The 19,257-nt window shown below is 43.9% G+C and overlaps 2 protein-coding genes across 5 annotated transcripts in view; both read right to left on the reverse strand.

The window, feature by feature from the left end:
- Window positions 1-729: 729 nt before the first annotated feature.
- LOC135699072 (cysteine desulfurase-like) lies at window positions 730-1,410 on the reverse strand. The gene has a single exon (XM_065219245.1). It carries the CDS (start codon window positions 1,408-1,410, stop codon window positions 820-822), a length of 591 nt encoding a protein of 196 aa, XP_065075317.1. The 3' UTR covers window positions 730-819.
- A 2,659-nt stretch (window positions 1,411-4,069) lies between these two features.
- Window positions 4,070-19,257, reverse strand: part of if (inflated) — a 188,840-nt gene continuing 173,652 nt past the window's right edge. For all 4 annotated transcript variants that reach the window (XM_065219277.1, XM_065219279.1, XM_065219276.1 and 1 more), the window contains 4 exons: window positions 10,903-13,660; window positions 10,018-10,733; window positions 9,464-9,957; window positions 4,070-5,424 (listed from right to left, as the gene is read on the reverse strand). In XM_065219277.1, the coding sequence (XP_065075349.1) occupies window positions 5,332-5,424; window positions 9,464-9,957; window positions 10,018-10,733; window positions 10,903-13,660 (4,061 nt within the window). In that variant the 3' untranslated portion in view covers window positions 4,070-5,331. The remainder of the gene's footprint in view (window positions 5,425-9,463; window positions 9,958-10,017; window positions 10,734-10,902; window positions 13,661-19,257) is intronic.

Here is a 19,257-nt window from a genome sequence, read left to right on the forward strand (position 1 = left end):
GGTGTAAATTAGTGATCTTTAGGGACAAATAGGTGAAATATAAGGTTGCTGCAACCATGCTATATTGTATGTCAGTAGAGAGCTTCATAAGGCTAGCCCGTCTAATCCCAGTCGCGCTCCTTTCCGTTTCTTCAGGTCCGGTTAGGTGGATTAGGTATTCTCTGGCACGCCGAAGCCAACTGCAGGGCTGTTACAAGTGTCGCAAATTTTGTGCGGTTTTATAGCTTTTGAAGTGCGGATTTTGCGGAAAGCTTATCGACATTGAACACATTTTTTTAAATGATATTTTAGCTTGCCCAACCAACTATTAATAACTTTACTGCTTTACTTCTTTATTAAATAATAGAAGGTCTTTCTAAACGTAGATTTTCCTGGAGTCTTCAAATAATTAGAATCGAAACTTAGTTGAATTAACCCTAAGTGGAACTAATCCGCGCCAAAGCAAATCTGAGATGGCAGTCCACGAATACCTCAGATTTGCGAATTTAGCGTAGTCGTAACAACGCCGTCCTTGACGGGAACTAACAAAGTTTATACTATTTCAAACAATCGCTGATAGGAAGTTTTTTCGCCAAGTGAATGATGAAATACTCACAATGATTTCACTGTCTTAAGATTTATTGCTGTCTCTAATAGCATATGTAGCAAAGCTATACATTATTTTTCTCTCGTCTCAATACCTACTTACTACCAAAAGTGGATGTGTTAATAACACAATCAATGATTAACAATTAAAAAAAACCCTCACTGAATTCAACCATACACAGCAGAACATACAAAATCAAATCTCTCTTTAAAATATGCCCCGACCCGTCCGCTCTAATGCTGCGACCACTGGATCGACTTGATGTCGATACCTTCCTGGACCATCTCCCACAGCGGGGACATCTCTCGGAGTCGAGTCACGTGCTTGATGCACTTTTCAGCTATGTAGTCGATTTCCTCGATGGTGGTAAACCCTCCGATGCCAAAGCGAATCGAGCTGTGAGCCAGATCTTCGTCGGCACCAATCGCACGCAGCACATACGACGGTTCCAGCGAAGCCGAAGTGCAAGCCGACCCACTCGAGAGGGCAACGTCTTTCAGCGCCATCAACAGTGATTCACCCTCAACGTATGCAAACGACAGATTGATACATCCGGGATAAGAATGAACTGGATCGCCATTGCGGATGACTTTCGGTAGCGATGCGAAGATTTGGTCCATCAGGCGTTTCGAGAGGAACTCCATCCATTTGTGATCGTACTCCATTTCACGGCTAGCGATTTCACAGGCTTCCCCCAATCCAACGACCAGTGGAGTCGGAACGGTTCCACTTCGAATGCCACGCTCCTGGCCACCTCCGCTCTGAATGGCTTCCACACGAACTCGAGGACGAATGCGAGTTGAATGCGAGAGACTCCCAAACATACAAACTTTGCTCTTTCATTATCACGACGTTCTTATGCATAATCTAGTGTGACGTAACGTTGGATCATGCGTAAGAACACCGTGAGAACGAAGGAGTCGACTACATTCTTTCTGCCGCACCTATAGTACCGCACACGGTTCCCGCGCTGACTGTTCCTTACTTTCTCACTCTAATCAAAATTTCCTTCGATGAGTGAGAAAACAGCACCCCGTCAACGCGAGTGAGAACGCGAGTTGCCAGATCATTGCACACAAAACCAACTTGAATTAATTCAAATCAAAAATACTAGCGAACCTGGCGGTGAGCGGCGGAAAGTGGTCTAAAATTCTATTACAGAGAACCACCTTATTTTAATTAATTTCTTCGGAGAAAGTCGTCTGTAACTTCGTTTGTGGTTATAACATGTTATAACGGTTGTCAACTAATTGCAACACAGAAACCACCATCAAGATAGCGCTATAACATGTTATAACTCTGTAGTCTGAACGTACTATAATGCACCATTTAAATCGAGCGAGTGCGAGAAAGAGGGAAACAGATTAGTGGGAAAACAAACCGTCCATTCATTTAGTGTGCTAGATGGAAAAGACGATTAAACGTCAAAAAGGTCTATACAATTTTCTTAGAAACTTATGCCATCAGCCACCAGATGGGCTGGTATTTTTGTTTTGATTTGAACAATGTTGATTTTGAACAATGAGTTGGATTACAGAGGTGAAGCAATCACTCACACAACCACTGTACGATACACGCAAGTACACGCAAGTAGTGACGTCACTACTTGCGTTTACGTTGATTTTTTGGTTTACTAATACAACCCTATTTCACGATCTGCGCCACCTCTCTCTGTATCTCATTGGATTTTGAATGCAATGATCTTTGGCAGAGTGCAAAGAGTGTATCATTGGCAAATCAAAGTTGGCACTCGTGGAGAATATAAGAACTATGCAAGTGATGTCTGTTTCAAAATTTTTCACGAGGAGGTATAAGAGTGCAATCTTAAAATGCTTTTATATTGCAAATGGAGCATTTTATTTAAATCTGGTTGCTGCTATCCAGCTTTCCATGCTCGGTAATGGCGGCCTGTTTGTATGAATAAATGTATCCTTCACTGTACTTTTTGACACTAACTGGAGGGCGTATGTTGGTTGAACAATTACAATTACTAACTACGTATACGTAACTACGTATGTTGTTCCATTTTCTTCTGTTCCTGGGAGAGGGAAAGGGAAGGGGTTGAAATTCGAACATCCAGATAGTGTCAAAAAGCACAGTGAAGGATACATTTATTCATACAAACAGGCCGCCATTACCGAGCATGGAAAGCTGGATAGTTGTAGAAAAGCTGAAATCTATGTATACAACTAAAAATCTGAAAAGAAATTATTTTATTTTATATTATATGTCTATTGAGTAGCCCTTAAATTTTCTACTAACGTAGCATCAACCAGATTTTATTAAAATAATATGTTCGCAAAGCAAATACATTTTAAAATTGCACTCGTGTACCTCACCGTGTAAAATTTTGAAATCATCATCACTTTCATAGTTCTTCTATTCTCCACAAGTGCCAACTTTGATTTGCCAATTCTGTTATTTTTTCATGCATTTCAGTTTTGAAGAGTGCAAGAGATATAACCAAAACATTCTAGTACACTTGGTGAAAATGCTAGTACAATCCAGTAGTAGCATAAAGGTAACTCCAAGACAAGAAGGTCCCGAAATAACGTGCTCAGCTTTTTGGCTCAGCTCTGGTACTCTCTTCGGTCCCAAGCCAATCGATTCACCCCTCGAAACATAGGAAAAACCACTAACCCCTCATTTTATCTGTCAAACTTTCATAGCGAATCAAAACAAACATAGCGTAGTACTAGAATTTCGACTAGAATGGGGTACGTTAATCGTTTGCTTGGGACTAATAGGCTAGTCAAGTAGTGAGCCAATTTAAAATCGTTAGTTTCGTATTGGCAAATCAAAGTTGGCACTCGTGGATAATAGACGAACTATGAAAGTGATGATGGTTTCAAAATTTTCCACGGAGAGGTATACGAGTGCAATCTTAAAATGCTTTTATTTTGTAAATGGAGAATTTTATTTAAATCTGGTTGCTGCTACAGTGGTAGAAAAGCTGAAATCTATGTATACACCTAAAAGTCTGAAAATAATAATTTTTTTCTATATTATATGTCTATTGAGTAGTCCTTAAGTTTTCTACTAACGTAGCATTAATCAGATTTAAATAAAATGCTCCATTTGCAAATTATAAGCATTTTAAGATTGAACTCGTATACCTCACCGTGTAAAATTTTGAAACCATCATCACTTTCATAGTTCTTCTATTCTCCACGAGTACCAACTTTGATTTGCCAATTAATTGTTGGTAGTAGTGCTGCCATACGGTACACTGAAAAATTGCAATAGCAGGTTCGTCACCAAAGTTTTCGAGCCGCTCCGTTTGTCACTTCGATATCACTTTAATATCTGATGATTATTTTTTCAGCAAGAGATAATTAATTTTTAATCATTCGATATGCTTGAACCACGCACCCTTCAATTTTCATAAATCGAGATGCCAGATGCCGCATATTTGAGACATCCAGCTAGAGCTAGAACATTTCAAGGAATTTCACAACTCCAATCAATCTGGAACCCCCCGAAAGGCTACAGGTGTTATTCATTTATTTTCGTTCATCCATTCGATTTTTTTTCTGTTCGCTTGCACAAAAATTATTTACAGTCATCGTTGAAGATCATTATTGGTTAAGTTGTAGAACAAAAAAATAAAACTACAGCGAAAATTAATTTTCTGCTCGCGGGAAGAAACATGGCTCAGTATTTACCTTACCTACAAAACGAGTCGCTAGTTTAAGTAAACAATTTACAGTGGAGAATATTGTACACTTTTCCGTCCGCAAATTTAACGAGATTCAACAGTTTCCAACTCTTGCCATGGCACCAAAATTCTTCATAAAAATTTCTTCAACACTATTTCTACTACAGTTTACATTGTTTTGTTTCGTTTTTTAGGCACTTGCTTTCACTTATATAAAAATATTCTCTCCTACTAATCCTAAACAATAAATAACTACAGAAAGGGCAGCTGCCCGGTCACAACCTAACCTAGAAAGAAAAAAAAAAAGTCAGCGCCTACTATAAATTGTCCTTCAAACTTCCACGTAAGTATATTGCTCTGATTTGCTTTGAAATTGGTATTTCCAATAAGATTTGTCATTTGTTTAATTGCACTACCATACATGTTTAATCATTAATTTATGCTTACATTTAAAAGTAGTAGGGATGAGGGCAAATTCAAGAAGCTGCAGGTGAGATTCGGTTATGAAGAATTATTCAATAAAAAAAATCAATTAAATTGACTAGTTAGTTTTACACCTTATAAACAACCATATTACGAATCGCTTGTTTGCAAGAACATTCACTAATTATGTGTAAACAAAAATTAAATACCTTTGATCTATTCCTACTACGCCCAACCACAACTGTTGGTCCTCCTCTCAAATTGGCAGGCAACGAGTTTTTCGTCGAAAAATTAAAAAGGAAAATAATAAGTTATACACGCTTAAGTCAAAACGATCGAGTAAGAGTATAAATTACAGTTCGAGTTCGATACTTTATCTCTTGTTTCCTCTGGGAGGAACCTAACCCAACAGCCGGCAGATCTTGGAACCATAGCGGAAAGCGGTCTGCCTTCACTACTAATCTCAATTTTCTTTTCACCCAAAATCATACTGTTCTACAGTACTTGGGGGCTTTCCACTTTCGGCCTCCTATTCGCTGCTGCTGCTGCCACCTTTGTTGTTGTTGTTGTTATTGCTGTCGTCATCAAAATTAAGCGTTTGTTTATCTGCTGCTGCTTTTCCGCGTGAACATCTAAAACAAAAAAATGAAACATTTCTTTCGCTCTACAGGTGCTCGTCACCGTGGTAGTTGCCGTTGCGATTCAGCGGTTGCCGCTCCTGCGAGTCCGACGGTCGATTTCGGTTGAAGAAACCGCACTGAAAGAAGGAAGTTGATTTGTGAAAAGAAAACTGGCAACACTGCTGATGAGTGACATGTGTCCAATTGACAGCTTGAATTTTGAAAAATGATTGCTAATCGACAGTGAGCATGCATAAGGGCGAATACGCGATGATCGATTCTCTTCATCGACTTTCTCTTTGCATTGCTACAGCTAAGCGAAACAATTTTCTAGAATTTGTTCAATGCAGAGTAGTAACAGGTTGTATTGGCTATCAAAAGCAACAGCAAACGCACCGAGAAACGTCAAATCTAGCGAGTTATTAACAAAAGAGAAAATCGATGAAGAGAATCGATCATCGCGTATAGGCCCTTATGCATGCTCACTGTCGTAATGCTTTTAGGATGAAACCATGGATGAATCTGAAAAGCCTTCAAACTTGCTCCGGAATTCTTTGGACTCCTCTCGAAAGCCATCTGCTCGACCACTCTGAAGCGCTCATAATTTTACTGCAGTTCACTGAACTAGTATTTCCTTTTCCCGACTTTTTCTGACTTACCCGAAAGTCGGGAAATTGCAGTTGGTTCGGAATTGAGATCCAGTCCATAATAATGTTCAGTTCTGTTGAACGATACATGAAGCATCCTCATTTGGCTTCCTGTGGAAAACTTCTCGTGGAAGCCCTTTGAAAGCTTCCTTATATTCCATTCTATAACATTTACAAGATGCCATTGGACCTGTTCCTGACAGACCTTCGTACTTTACCTGAATGTGGCTTGGACTTCTCCTGAAAGTCCTAAGGCCTTCTCAAACTTCTCCTGAAAGTCCTTCGAACTTCTTCCCAAAGTTTATCGAACTTGAAGGTACTTTGGAATAATTCTCCTGAAAGTGGCATCTTCTGAGAGTTTTCCTGAAAGTCATTTAGACTTCCTGCAAGTCCTTCGAACAGCTCCTGAAGGTCCTTCGCACTTCTCCTGCAAGTCCGTCGGATAATGTCTTGAAAGTCCATCGGAATTCTCCTTAAAATCTGTCGAAATTCTTCTGAAAGAAGTCCGTCGAACTTCTCCTGAAAGTCTGCCGTACTTCTCGTGAAAGTCTGTTGGACTTTCCTTGAAAAACTGTTGGACTTTCCCTGAAAGTCTGTCAGACTTTTCCTGAAAGTCTGTCGGGCTTTCCCTGAATATATGTCAGGCTTTCCCTGAATATCTGTCGGACTTTCCGTGAAAGTCTGTCGGACTTTAATTGAAGGTCTGTCAGCCTTTCCCTGAAAGTCTGTTGGACTTTACATGAAAGTCTGTCGGACTTTTCCTACAAGTTTGTCGGACTTCCCCTGAAAGTCTGTCGAACTTTCCCAACAAGTCTGTCGGACTTTCTCCAAAAGTCTGCGGGACTTTCCCTGGAAGTCTGCGGGACTTTCCCTGAAAGTCTGCGGGACTTTCCCTGAAAGTCTGCGGGACTTTCCCCGAAAGTCTGTCGTACTTTCCGTGAAAGTCTGTCGAACTTACCCTGAAATTTTGTCGGACTTTCCCTCAAAGTCTGTCAGACTTTCCCTGCAAGTTTGTTGAACTTTCTCTGAATGTCTTTTGGACTTTTCCTGAAAGGTCTGTCGGACTTTCCCCGAAAGTCTGCTGGAATCTCTGTGAAAGTCTGTCGGACTTTAATTGAAGGTCTGTCAGCCTTTCCCTGAAAGTCTGTTGGACTTTCCATGAAAGTCTGTTGGACTTTCCATGAAAGTCTGTCGGACTTCCCCTGAAAGTCTGTCGAACTTTCCCAACAAGTCTGTCGGACTTTCTCCAAAAGTCTGCGGGACTTTCCCTGAAAGTCTGCGGGACTTTCCCCGAAAGTCTGTCGTACTTTCCGTGAAAGTCTGTCGAACTTACCCTGAAATTCTGTCGGACTTTCCCTGAAAGTCTGTCAGACTTTCCCTGCAAGTTTGTTGAACTTTCTCTGAATGTCTTTTAGACTTTTCCTGAAAGTCTGTTGGACTTTCTCTGAAAGTCTGATGGACTTTCCCTGAAGGTCTGTCGGACTTTCCCCGAAAGTCTGCTGGAATCTCTGTGAAAGTCTGTCGGACTTTAATTGAAGGTCTGTCAGCCTTTCCCTGAAAGTCTGTTGGACTTTCCATGAAAGTCTGTCGGACTTCCCCTGAAAGTCTGTCGAACTTTCCCAACAAGTCTGTCGGACTTTCTCCAAAAGTCTGCGGGACTTTCCCTGAAAGTCTGTTGGAATTTCTCTAAAAGTCTGTCGAACTTTCTCTGAAAGTCTGATGGACTTCCCCTGAAAGTCTGTCGAACTTTCCCAACAAGTCTGTCGGACTTTCTCCAAAAGTCTGCGGGACTTTCCCTGAAAGTCTGCGGGACTTTCCCTGCAAGTTTGTTGAACTTTCCCTGAAAGTCTTTTGGACTTTTCCTGAAAGTCTGTTGGACTTTCTCTAAAAGTCTGTCGAACTTTCCCTGAAAGTCTGATGGACTTTCCCTGAAAGTCTGTCGGACTTTCCCTGAAAGTCTGTTGGACTTTCCCTGAAAGTCTGTTGGACTTTCCCTGAAAGTCTGTCGGACTTTCCCTGAAAGTCTGTCGGACTTTCCCCGAAAGTATGCGGGACTTTCTGTGAAAGTCTGTACGACTTCGCCTGAAAGTCCGTCGGACTTCTCCTGAAAGTCTCTCTAACTTCTCCTGACCGTTGAACTTCTCCTGGAAGTCCGACAAATTTCTTCTGAAAGCCCATCGAATTTCTCTTGAAAGTCGATGGGACTTTTTTTCTGAAAGTCGTTTAGACTTCTCTTAGAAATACAGCGGACTTCTCCTGAATCTCTGTCAAAATTCTCCAGAAAGACCTTCAAACTTCTCTTGAAAGTTATTTGGACTTCTCCTGAACGTCCTTCGAACTTCTCCTAAAACGCCTTCGAACTTCTTCTGAAAGTCATTTGAAGTTCTCCTGAAAGTTTTTCGGACTTCGAACCTGGAAAATCTCATGAAATTCCGTTGAACTACTCCTGAAAAATCGTCAAAATCCTCCAGAATGTTTGTCAAAAATCTCATTAAAGTCGGTCGTCTTTCTGTCGTCTGTTGGATTTCTCCTGAGAATTCTCCTAAAAGTATGTAAACATTGTCCAAAAAGTTTTTTTTTCATCATTCAGAATTCACCTGAAAGTCTTTTGAACTTCTCCTGAAAGTTTGTCGGACTTCACTTGAAAATCGGATTTCTCCAGAAATTTTATTAAACTTCTTCCTCTGGATTTCTCTAATAGTCCGCCGAAAATCTCATGAAAGTCCGTCTCACTTCTCCTGAAAGTTGTTGAGACCCCCTTTGAAAATGTGTCGGATTTCTCCTGAAGGTTCGTTTAAATTCTCCAGAACTTTCGCCAGAAAATCTCATGAAAGTCCTTCGGGCTTCTTCTGAGAGTCCATCGGACGTCTCCTTAAAGTCTTTCGGACTTCTCTTGAATGTCTTTCGGACTTCTATTAAAAGTCTGTCGAATTTCTCGTGAACGACATTCCAACTTCTCCTAAAAGTTCATCGGATTTCTCCAGAAAGTCTTCCGAACTTCACCTGGAAGTAATTCGGGATTATTTTCTGTAAGTCTGTCGGACTACTTTTGAAAGTCCGTCGGACTTCTTTCTCGTGAAAAGCCTTTCTCCTGAAAGTCCGTTGGACTTGTCCTGGAAATCATTCGGAATTCCCCTGAAAGTCGAAAGTATTTCTCTTGAAAATCCGTCGGGCTTCTCCTGACAGGAAGTTCTTCGGATTTCTCTTGAAAGTTCTTTGGACGCTTGAAAGTCGTTCAGACATCTCTCGAAAACCTGTCCAAATTCTCCAGAAAGTCCGCCGGAAAATCTCTCGAAAGTCCTTCTTCTGAAAGATCTTCAGACGTCTTCTGAAAATCCGTTGATCTTCTCCTGTAAATCCGTTGAACTCCCATCACAGTCCACCTGCCATTTTTACAAAACTACCCAGGCAGATGAACACATAAGGCCTTGTGATCTTCCAAAAAGATATTTCTTAGCTTCCGCAAAACTTCATTGATCCCAGCTGAAGAAGAATCCACCTCCCTAGAAAAACTCCCCAACCCACTCACCTTCGACAGCAGGTAGATGAGCAACAGCAGGATAATCGTACCGGCGCAGGCCGCCAGCACCACGATCCACAGCGGGATGACGTCCGGCTTGGGAGTAGGTTCCGGCGTGGCCTGGACTTGGATCTCACGTGTCTTCAGTGGCATCTCCTTCGGCCGACCGATGTACGGTAACCGAGTGACGCGGGCCACGGTCATCGTGGAGAAGTTGATCGTCGTTCCGGACGAGATCTTGTGCAAGGTATGGGCCACCACTCGGGACCGCAGGGCTATGAAGGCGACGTCCTTGTCGCCGATCGGGCCGGCCATACACCGAATGATGGCACATCGGGTAGCACGGCACTGCAGGGCCTCGTTCAGGGCCCGCTCGTTTTCGTCTTCCACGCCGGGCACTTGACGCCGCTGTCGGCGGTCAAATTGCTGATAATACTTGAACTTCTGGTCCACACTGTCGTGACCTTGATTCAGCTGACCAATAGAGTGATGAGCTCGGTAATCTACAAAATAAACAAATGCAATCAGTGACTCGAAAATTCATTCTGGCTCCGAACACTTACTGGAATCTGAAGTCTTCTGGGTGTTATGTTCGTAGTATTCGTCATACTCATCTACGTATTCATCACCATCATCGCCGTAGGCAGCATTCTGCTGGTTGTGCACATAACTCTGCTGACTGCCACCACTGTGCTGATTGTGGCTAGATCCGGACGAGGCATGCGAAGAACTGGAATAAGTTCGGCTCGACGAAGATGATCCTGTTGATGATCCTGCCGCCGCTGACGACGCCGACGACCCTCCCTGTTGATGCCCACCGTAGTGACCTGAACTACTATGCGACTCGTAGCCGGATCCTCCGGAAATCCTTCCTCCACTGCTCTTCCGCACATTTTCGTCTACGTTCTGCCGATTGAGCGTTCCCAGATCCAACGTAGACGTTTGGAAACCTCCATGACCTTGAGCCAGTCGTCCGATGCCTGAAATCCCGGTAACCAAATCCGGTCGGGCGGGCTCCCCATCCTGTTGGCTCTTCATGCGCCGTCGGCCACTGGAGGAACCTTCCGCAAAACTGGATTCACTTGCTCCCTGGAAAGTTGCGTGGCTGCGCGAACCGAGGTCGGAAATATCCTGATTGACCTCTTCGGTTCGGACCGATTCGCTCTTGTGGATTCCACTTCCATGACCGGAGGACGAAGCGGATGATGATGATCCGCTAGCATAACCAGCGGAAGAGCTATGCGATGACGCCGATGAACCAGATCGGGATGCGTCAATGCTGTGAATTGAAAGCACATAATTAGAATCTAGTACGGAGCTACTGGGAGGGCTAACCTCGCATACAGGCTCGCTTCGAGCCCAGCATTCCCAGTGCAAGGCCTTAGAAATATATTAAAAGTTAGTAGCCATCACACTTACAACTATTCCAAAAGAAAATCCATACTCACTTTGCACTTTGCCGATAGCCACCGCCACTTCCGCTTCGGTACGATCCAGTGCCACTGGAAGCAGACGAACTTCTGTTAGCTTCCTCCTGTCGGTAGATGTCACTGAAGTCCTCTTTGTGCAGCACTTGACCATCGGCAGCAGCACCGGCACCGATGCCAGCAAACGCCGCGACCGACTTCCCGTAATGCTCCGTGCTACTCTCCGAAACCTGTACTCGGCCGTCTTCGCCACGGAACACCGTGCGATTACGACTGGCACTGTACGTCACCGCTGGGCCCCCATTGGCGCTCGTCGAGTTCCAACTACTCGAATAAACATATTCCCGGGAAGATCCAGCACCACCACTGCTGCTTCCTTGTCCGCCGTATCGCTGTCCACCACCAGCGGCGGCTCCCGCTGCGTACTGTGAATGAGCCTGGGCCGAGGCACTTTCCGCTCGCTGTCTGTGAACGTAGGAGGCATCTCCCGTCGATTCCTGATTCTCCTCTTCATCCAACCGGCGACGCTCCGTATCGGTGAGGACCTCCTGCCGATGTCCTCCTTGTGCTACCGCTGCCCCTCCAGCACGAGAGGAAGACGACGACCCGGAACTGGAACTCGAACTGGAACCGGAGCTCGAACTGGAACTAGAGCTTGTACGGTAACCGGAACCGGCGGAACCGGAAGAAGAACTAGTGTGCGTAGTTTCACGAGCAATTCCCGTAATTGCACCTCCCGCAGAAGAGCCGGAAGCTCGGTATTCCGTCCTGTAAGCCGATTCATGGTGACCCGACGAGGCTCCGACCTTTTCCAAGACACTCTTCCGTGGATTCTCAATGGCCAGATCCTTCGGATTGATGTAGCTGCTCGGTTGACATTTGATATTTCCGCTGGTTTCTGGCGGAACCAGCAGGTACATCAACGCTTCACCCTCATTGGATTCGTAAGGCCACAGGACGAAAAATTCCGCCTCGTCAATGGTGGACGGTCCTACGTTGCGGATTTCGTAGATGTGAACAACCTGAGGACCGAGATGATGCTCGGTTTCGGCTTCCTCTAACGTGCGGTACTCTGTGTAGTTGTAGATGAACTCCTCCGGCAGGGACACTCCGGAGATGGAAAGGTCCGTTTTGATGGTGATTCCGACACTTTTCTCGAAGATGTTGTCTGAATGGGATCCTTCGATCTCTGGGTTCGTGGAGTTGGCTTCCATGTAGAAGTCGTAGCTCGGGGCCATTCCGACCTTGATCGATGGCGATAGAAGCACCTTGAAGTTGACGACCTTTCCGCTGGACAGAGGATTTCCGATGTCACACTTGAGTGTACCGTTGGTGGCTCCCGGAGGCGTGGTGCAGAGGATGGGTGTATCCTTGATTTCTCCGACCTTCTCGACTCGTCGGAAGTTCAGTTCCGAGGGGATCGTCATGTAGAAACCAGCTTCGAAGGCGTCTTCGCCAAAGTTGGAGATGAGGATGTCGATTCCGAGGTGCTTGCCGGAACCTAGCAGGTATTCGTCGACCATGTTGACTTGCAGCCGAAGATCCGGAATGCAAACATTATCTGGACCGCAGTTCTTCTGGATGTTGATCGAGTCCTTCTGAACGGTTCCTCGGTTCTGATCCAGAACCGGTTCAACGGCAGCTCGTCGGCGTCTCTGGGTACTGTAACTGCTCTGTCGAAGGTTATACTTCATTTCCACTTCCAAGGGAGTGATCTTGTCTCGGATGTTCTCCCCAATGTAGACGCGTTCGCTCTTGCACTCCAGCTTGCCTCGGTACAGCCTTATCGACTGATTCCGGATGTTTCGACCTTCATCGTTCATGAAGAACATGCGTGGGTTTCGGGATTTTCTCGAGTCCAACACCCAGGAGACTTCAATGTCCAGAGTGGGTGGTACGTTGATACCGTTGTATTTCATGCATGAGTTGACTACGGTACACGGCACTTGCTTCCGATCACGGAGAGTGCAGTTGTGATCCTCCAGTGAGATCAGTTTATTTTCAGTCTCAAACAAGGTACTCGCTTCCATCACGGCTACCGGGCGAGACTTAAACACCAAGGCTTTGTCCGAATCGTATGCACCCACCACCATGTCCGGATATTGATTACCGTCCAGATCGATACCTCCAGCGACTGAGAATCCAAACGTAGATATCCTTGAAGCTCCGGAGATGTCCTCAGCCATGATAACCTGCGACGGCTTCGGCAGGGGACCGCTCGGAGATCCATGGTACACGTATACGGCTCCCTTTCCATTTGGTCCATCGTATGGTGCTCCGACAGCAAAGTCTCCGAACCCATCCAGATTTATGTCACCAAGCGAACACACCGATAGTCCAAACCTGGCCTTGGAGTTCACGCCGTCGCGGGTTTCCACCTCCTGGAATTTGTTCACCTTGTCCTGGTAGATAATGTACACCCGTCCCGTCTCGTACTTGCCCTCGGTGTTCGGTTCCGTGTACATCGGAGCTCCCACGATCAGATCGTCCAGCTTGTCTCCGTCTACGTCCACGACGGCGATGGCGTACCCAAAGTACGCCCCGATCTGCTCGCCGGTAATGTTCTGCTGGTTGGTCATGTTCCACGAGAAGATCAACACCTTGCCGAGCAGTCCTCCGCCGCGGGGCATGCCGACCGCTACGCCCATCGTGCCATCGCCATTGAAGTCCCCGGTAGCCGAAGAGTACCCGAGGTAGGAATCGTCCTCCGACGAGGTGCTCTCGCCCGTCGCGTAGACCTTGTCCCGGGGGTTGTTCAAACTGAACGAGTAGATCTGACCTGGATGGGCGGGCGAGAAAATGGGAAGCATTAGCACGGGGAAACTCACCGAATGGAGGAAGGCAGGTTGTCAGTGCCGAGAAAGGCGAACGAAAGATTGATCCCGAAAGGTGGTAGCTTTCCGGCATTGGTGGGTAAGTTGGGTTAGGAAGATTTGGACTTAAGCGCGGAGAGTAAGTAAGTACTGGAAGCAGGTCGCCGTCGCACGTCTGCCCGTTGATTTGGCAGGGTTCGTGCGCCGGTGCGGTAGGGGGTTAGAGGCACCGATTTCCCGTACTGATCGGATTCGAGAGGTTTGGTTGGTTGGTTGGTTGGTTGGAAGCCGCATAGTTGGTTGTTAAACAAAAAAAAATCGTTGGTAGATCTACGAACTAATTTGAAGTTCTTTAGTTTGAAGGTTATACCAAAAGCTTGACGGGAAATAATAGTGAATGTACCTTGAATTTCGAACATCGAGTAGATAGAGTCCCGTTTTGATTGGTTGAAAGGTTAGGGTACTGTTCTACTGACTACGGACACGGGGTTACTGTACATGATTGGTAGATCTACGAAGCGGAAGGTTTTTTTTTTTTGCGGAAATGTAGTTCATGGTTTTGTAATGACCAGTTTTGCGAATAATGGCGATCGATTCGCAGCGAAGCAAGGCGAAAGCAGATTTCGATGGATGTTGTTGGGTTCATGAAGATCTATGAAGCGTCGTTTTGGAGGTGGAATGATATTTGAGAATTATGGTAAGGGAATATGCGTAAATGACGTAGCATTGGGGAAAGGGGGGTGGGGGGTTCAGAAGATGTGACCAACCATGTATTAGGTATAACGAAATACGCTACGAGGGGGGAGGGGGTATAAAATTGGTCAAAAATATGCTACGTCATTTATGAATGGTCCCTAAATGTATGCTAACAAAGAAGCCATGATTGTTTTAGGTTATTTGGAGATTCAGAGATGAACTATGAAGTTGAGTTTTTATAGATAATTCAAAGAATTGATCTCCAACAATCATGTTAGTAATTATTTAAAAATCCAGCTTTGGATTTCTTGCATATCTGAAGTTGTTAATCGAAGTTATGAAATTTCCCAAACGTATTCAGGAACCTATGAAGATCTTTAAAACATTCTGAAGGACTTCCAGATAACTTGGCAGTCATTTTGAGTAACTCAACGCATATCTAGGTGCTCAACTGCAGAGTCACCTAGAGGAGCTTTTCTGAATCTATGGGTCGCGACCCACCGTGGGAATTTTATGTTTGTCAAGCTGATTCAAAAAAAGACCATATGCAAAATTTGAGCTCAATCGTTTGTACTTTTTTCATCTGATGATTTCTCCTTGAAATTCTGCAAATTTTGAGGTGCCGCATGAGTTAGTTCTGTCAAAATTATAAATTGGTCACCTTTCCAGGGCTCCATGAACTTGTTCCGAGACCACCGAATGGCCACTGTTGCCCCGAACATGTTGACATGGCCTCTGATGAATTGTTCATGAAATTCTGCAAATTTTGAGGTGCCACACGACTTCGTTCTATGAAAATGATAAAAACTACCCGCATTTACGGTGCCTCTGGAACCTGTTCCGGGACCAGGAGATGGCCAATTTCGAAATAGACAGTACTCACAGTCTCTGAAGAATTTTCCTTAAAATTCTGCAAATTTTGAGGTGCCGCATGAGTTGGTTCTGTCAAAATTATAAATTTGTCACCTTTCCAGGGCTCTTTGAACCTGTTCCGGGACCATCGGATGGCCACTTTTGCCCCGGACATGTTGACATGGCCTCTGATGAATTGTTCATGAAATTCTACAAATTTTGAAATTCCACACGACTTCGTTCTATGAAAATGATAAACCGGCCATATCTACGGTGCCTCCGGAACCTGTTCAGGGACCACGAGGTGGCCAATGTCGAATTAGACAGTACACACAGTCTCTGTTAAATTAGTTATGAAATTCTGCAAGTTTTAAGGCATGAATTGGTTCCGATAAAATTATAAATTGGTCACACTTACGGTGCCGCCGGAACCTGTTCCGTAGTCACCGGATAGCCCATGTTCTCCTAGACAGTACACATGACCAGTGATGCACGTTACAACATACTAAAGATAGGTGCAAAGAATTTGGAATTTGGTATGAAAATGGCTCCGAAATCGTTGGCTCAAATCCGGGTCAACATGACCTGAACACCTTAAACGTAACATTTTTTGTGGAGCCTTTCAGAAACGTCCAAAAATTTCGGTCAAAGTGGACAAATTGAGTTTTCCATAAAATATTAAAAGTCAAAAAATTTGAGAGCGAATAATTGTAACCGTCAAAACCAGTGCTGTCAATTTTCATATCATTCGATTGAAGATGAACCAATACCAACCATTCAAAACAAATTCTCACATGACCATAATTCGAAGAGCCCCTTTCTCATTCGAAGCTCATCGTCACTCACTTTCATTTGATATACGACAGTGGAGTATGGAAGAAACCCAACAAAATGGTCCCGAACAGACAAGTCGACTCCATGTCGGATCAATGTAAGGCAAATTTAAGGTCGATGTCGTCCCAATGTCGTGTTTTTATCAGGTCAGTTTTGGATTTATGTCGCGTTAATGTCGGGTCAACATCGGGTTGGGGCTTGGTAGAAGTCAGGTTGGTGTCGGGTTGGCTTAAGTCTTTCGCCGGAATGTCGATCAGAGCTCCGTTTATTACACTCAATTGAATGATATCAAGCGTTTCTCAAATGAGAATGATCCATGCCTTCGTCAAATGACTAAGCAACTGATATCACCCATTCGAAGGAGGTCTTCTTTGATAGCGGATAGCTGCTTTTCTCATTTTCATCACAAATGTTCAATTTATTTTGAAAATTTACAGCACTGGTCAAAAGTTATAACTGGAATCGCTTCGGAATGTTCTGAATAACTTCAGAAATGATCAGAATCACTTCTGAAACAACTCACCCTAGAAATATTCGGAATCAATTCAAAAAGTACAGATTCACTTCAGAAAAGTTCGTAATCACTTCGGAAAGTACTGACTTACTTTAAAAAAAAAATCATTTAGGAAAGTACTGAATCACTTTAAATAAATTCGGAATCACTTCTAAAAGAACTTCACTTCAGAAAATAATAAAACACTTCAGAAAGTGGTGAATTGCTTTTGAAAAATTCCCTTCGGAAAGTTCTTATTGACTTCAGAAAAGTTAGGAATCACTTCGGAATGAACTGAATCAATTTAGAAAAGTTCATAATCACTTTGGAAAGAGCTGAATCACTTCAGTTATCATCGAAATCATTTCGGAAAGTACTGGTTCACTTCAGAATACATTGGAATCATTTGGGTAGGAACTGAATCAATTCAGAAATGTTTGGAATCACTTTGGAGAGTAATGAAGCACTTCAGAAATGTTTGGCATTACTTTGGAAAGTACTCTATCACTTAGGAAATGATCGAAATCACTTCGGAAAATGCTGAATTACTTTAAAAAACTACAAGGGACAGCCTTATGGGGTTGTACGCAATGGTGACGTAGGACTACGTGGATCTTATATAATAAATCTTATTTTTTAACTGTAGCAGAGGCTTGTGTTTTGTGTAGGAATAGGAATTTGAGCGGGTTCTCTCTTTAGTATTGCGCGCTTGACATAGATAGCCAACAGCGACTCACGAAGAGCTACTGATTCCGATCAATAGCGGTGCGGCTTCTTCTTCCTTCTATGGATGCTCATGTGGGCTGCAGCTCGCTGTTTGCAAGCAGCCTTTCGTTGTGTACTGGAGAACCCCACCCCTCACCACGCGGTGAGTGAATAAACGTTGTTTGGTGAGACCCGATGGAATTCAACTTTGAAATCTGTGTTAGGGAAATCGCTCTTCGCAGGCAATCGGTGAGAATTTTAATTATCAAAGCATCAGTTGCACATTCGTGCAATTTTCAACAGTGATATTTTGCAAAATGATAAAGTTTTAAAGTTAACAGATGCGTAGAAATATATCTGATCGATTGGTGATAAAATTATTGAAATTGGTCCAGGGGCAGCTGAGTTATTAACGTTCAAAATCTTTCTTAATTTGTTACATGTTCCATTTTCGGTTTTCACAAAGTGTACCCCCATATAGAAATCACAGACGTAGTCCTATGTACGTCAAAATTCGGAATCACTTCAGAAAGTACTGAATAGCTTCAGAAATGTTCGAAATCATTTCGGAAAGTATTGAACTCAAGTCAATAACATTAACACCTTTCAGAAAGAATTCAGTCTTCACCCGGCTGTCGACAGAAGCAGACCACTCTCAATGTGTGTCACGCGGTCGTCTGTTTACTCGGCAGCAACCATTGTGTGGTCCTCCTCATTGTTCTTCATCAGCAGTTCTTTCGGTCGATGCGTCGTCGACTTGGGAAAGCAACCGTTTCGTGATGAATGTGTGAGTGCTGACCACGTTTTGCGTCCATTGCTTCAATGGAAGCGCTCTGGCCCCCGTTGGCAAATCTGCCATACAATGAAACCACTGGAAGCGGCTCCCGTTCAGGTGGAGGAGGCTTATTGGATAGCGGAAGTTAAAATATTTATTGTGTTGTACCTTTTGACTATAGTTTTAAGATGTATTAGTGAACAAGACTCCTCGGCTCAGTAAAGTTAGTTCGATTGAGCCTTATCAAATAAATTAATATACAAACAAACAAAAATCAGAAAGTATTGGACCGAATCTAAAGGCGTGTCCTAACACCGAAAAGAAAAGTTTGGACTCAGTTCAGAAACTATTGAATCACTTTAGACAAGTTTGAACTCGTTTCGAAAATCGTTGAATCAGCTCAGCAAATCAGGGACTTGCTTCGGAAAAGTATGAACTCATTTAGAAAAGTATTGGATCACTGCTGATAATGACCTAAGCTCGGAATCACTATAGAAATGTATTGAATCACTTCGGAATGTATTATTTAAAAAGAAAGGTTCAGACTCACTTCGGAAAAGGATTGATCAGCTTAATAATCAGCTTATCTCAACGGATATTCAAAAAATATGTTAATGCATGGTTGTTCATCAGGGTGTCCCAAAATAGCACTTTGCCATGAAACGGGGGGGGGGGGGGGGTCTCTTCCTCCAAATTATAGCGTAGGGTGTGAAACTCCACTAGCACACCTACCCTATAGGAAACTATTCCAATTTTCTAGATTAATGTGTTCTAAACAGGGCTGTCATCTGATCACTCAATGTGTGCAATGTACTGATTTTCTGAACTAAACAAAGTGAGAATCAAGCGAACACAAAGTTTGGTTGTCTTTCACCCTGCGCAAGTGTAAAGCAGCGGAGAAGAGAAGACAGAAGACACACACCCAGAAATAACGAAAGCTCAATGTGTAGCCATCGCACCGACGGCTCCGACGCAAAGAGCGCCACTCAGTGTAGGGTTACGAATGGAAAAACCCAGCAAAAAGACAAAATTCTTCTTCGTTATGCCCTTCTTCATCTCCTATGCATGCAGTCGTGCGCTTGTATTATATTCGCTCCCTGCGCGGCACGGAGTGTACCGCTCATTGTGTGGGATCGCTTTCTCATAGATTAATTGGAAAGCAGAAAAGAATACAGTGCCCTCCCGTTAATCCGGCATCAGCGGTCAAA

Source organism: Ochlerotatus camptorhynchus, unplaced genomic scaffold (genome assembly GCF_037179485.1).
Source record: "Ochlerotatus camptorhynchus isolate MF236.1 unplaced genomic scaffold, CSIRO-AGI_Acam_v1.1 ptg000102l, whole genome shotgun sequence".
Classification (NCBI taxonomy): domain Eukaryota; kingdom Metazoa; phylum Arthropoda; class Insecta; order Diptera; family Culicidae; genus Ochlerotatus; species Ochlerotatus camptorhynchus.

Bases quoted from the DNA above. Each gene is read 5' to 3' on its own strand.
- LOC135699072 (XM_065219245.1), bottom strand. From the start codon at position 1,410: ATGTTTGGGAGTCTCTCGCATTCAACTCGCATTCGTCCTCGAGTTCGT.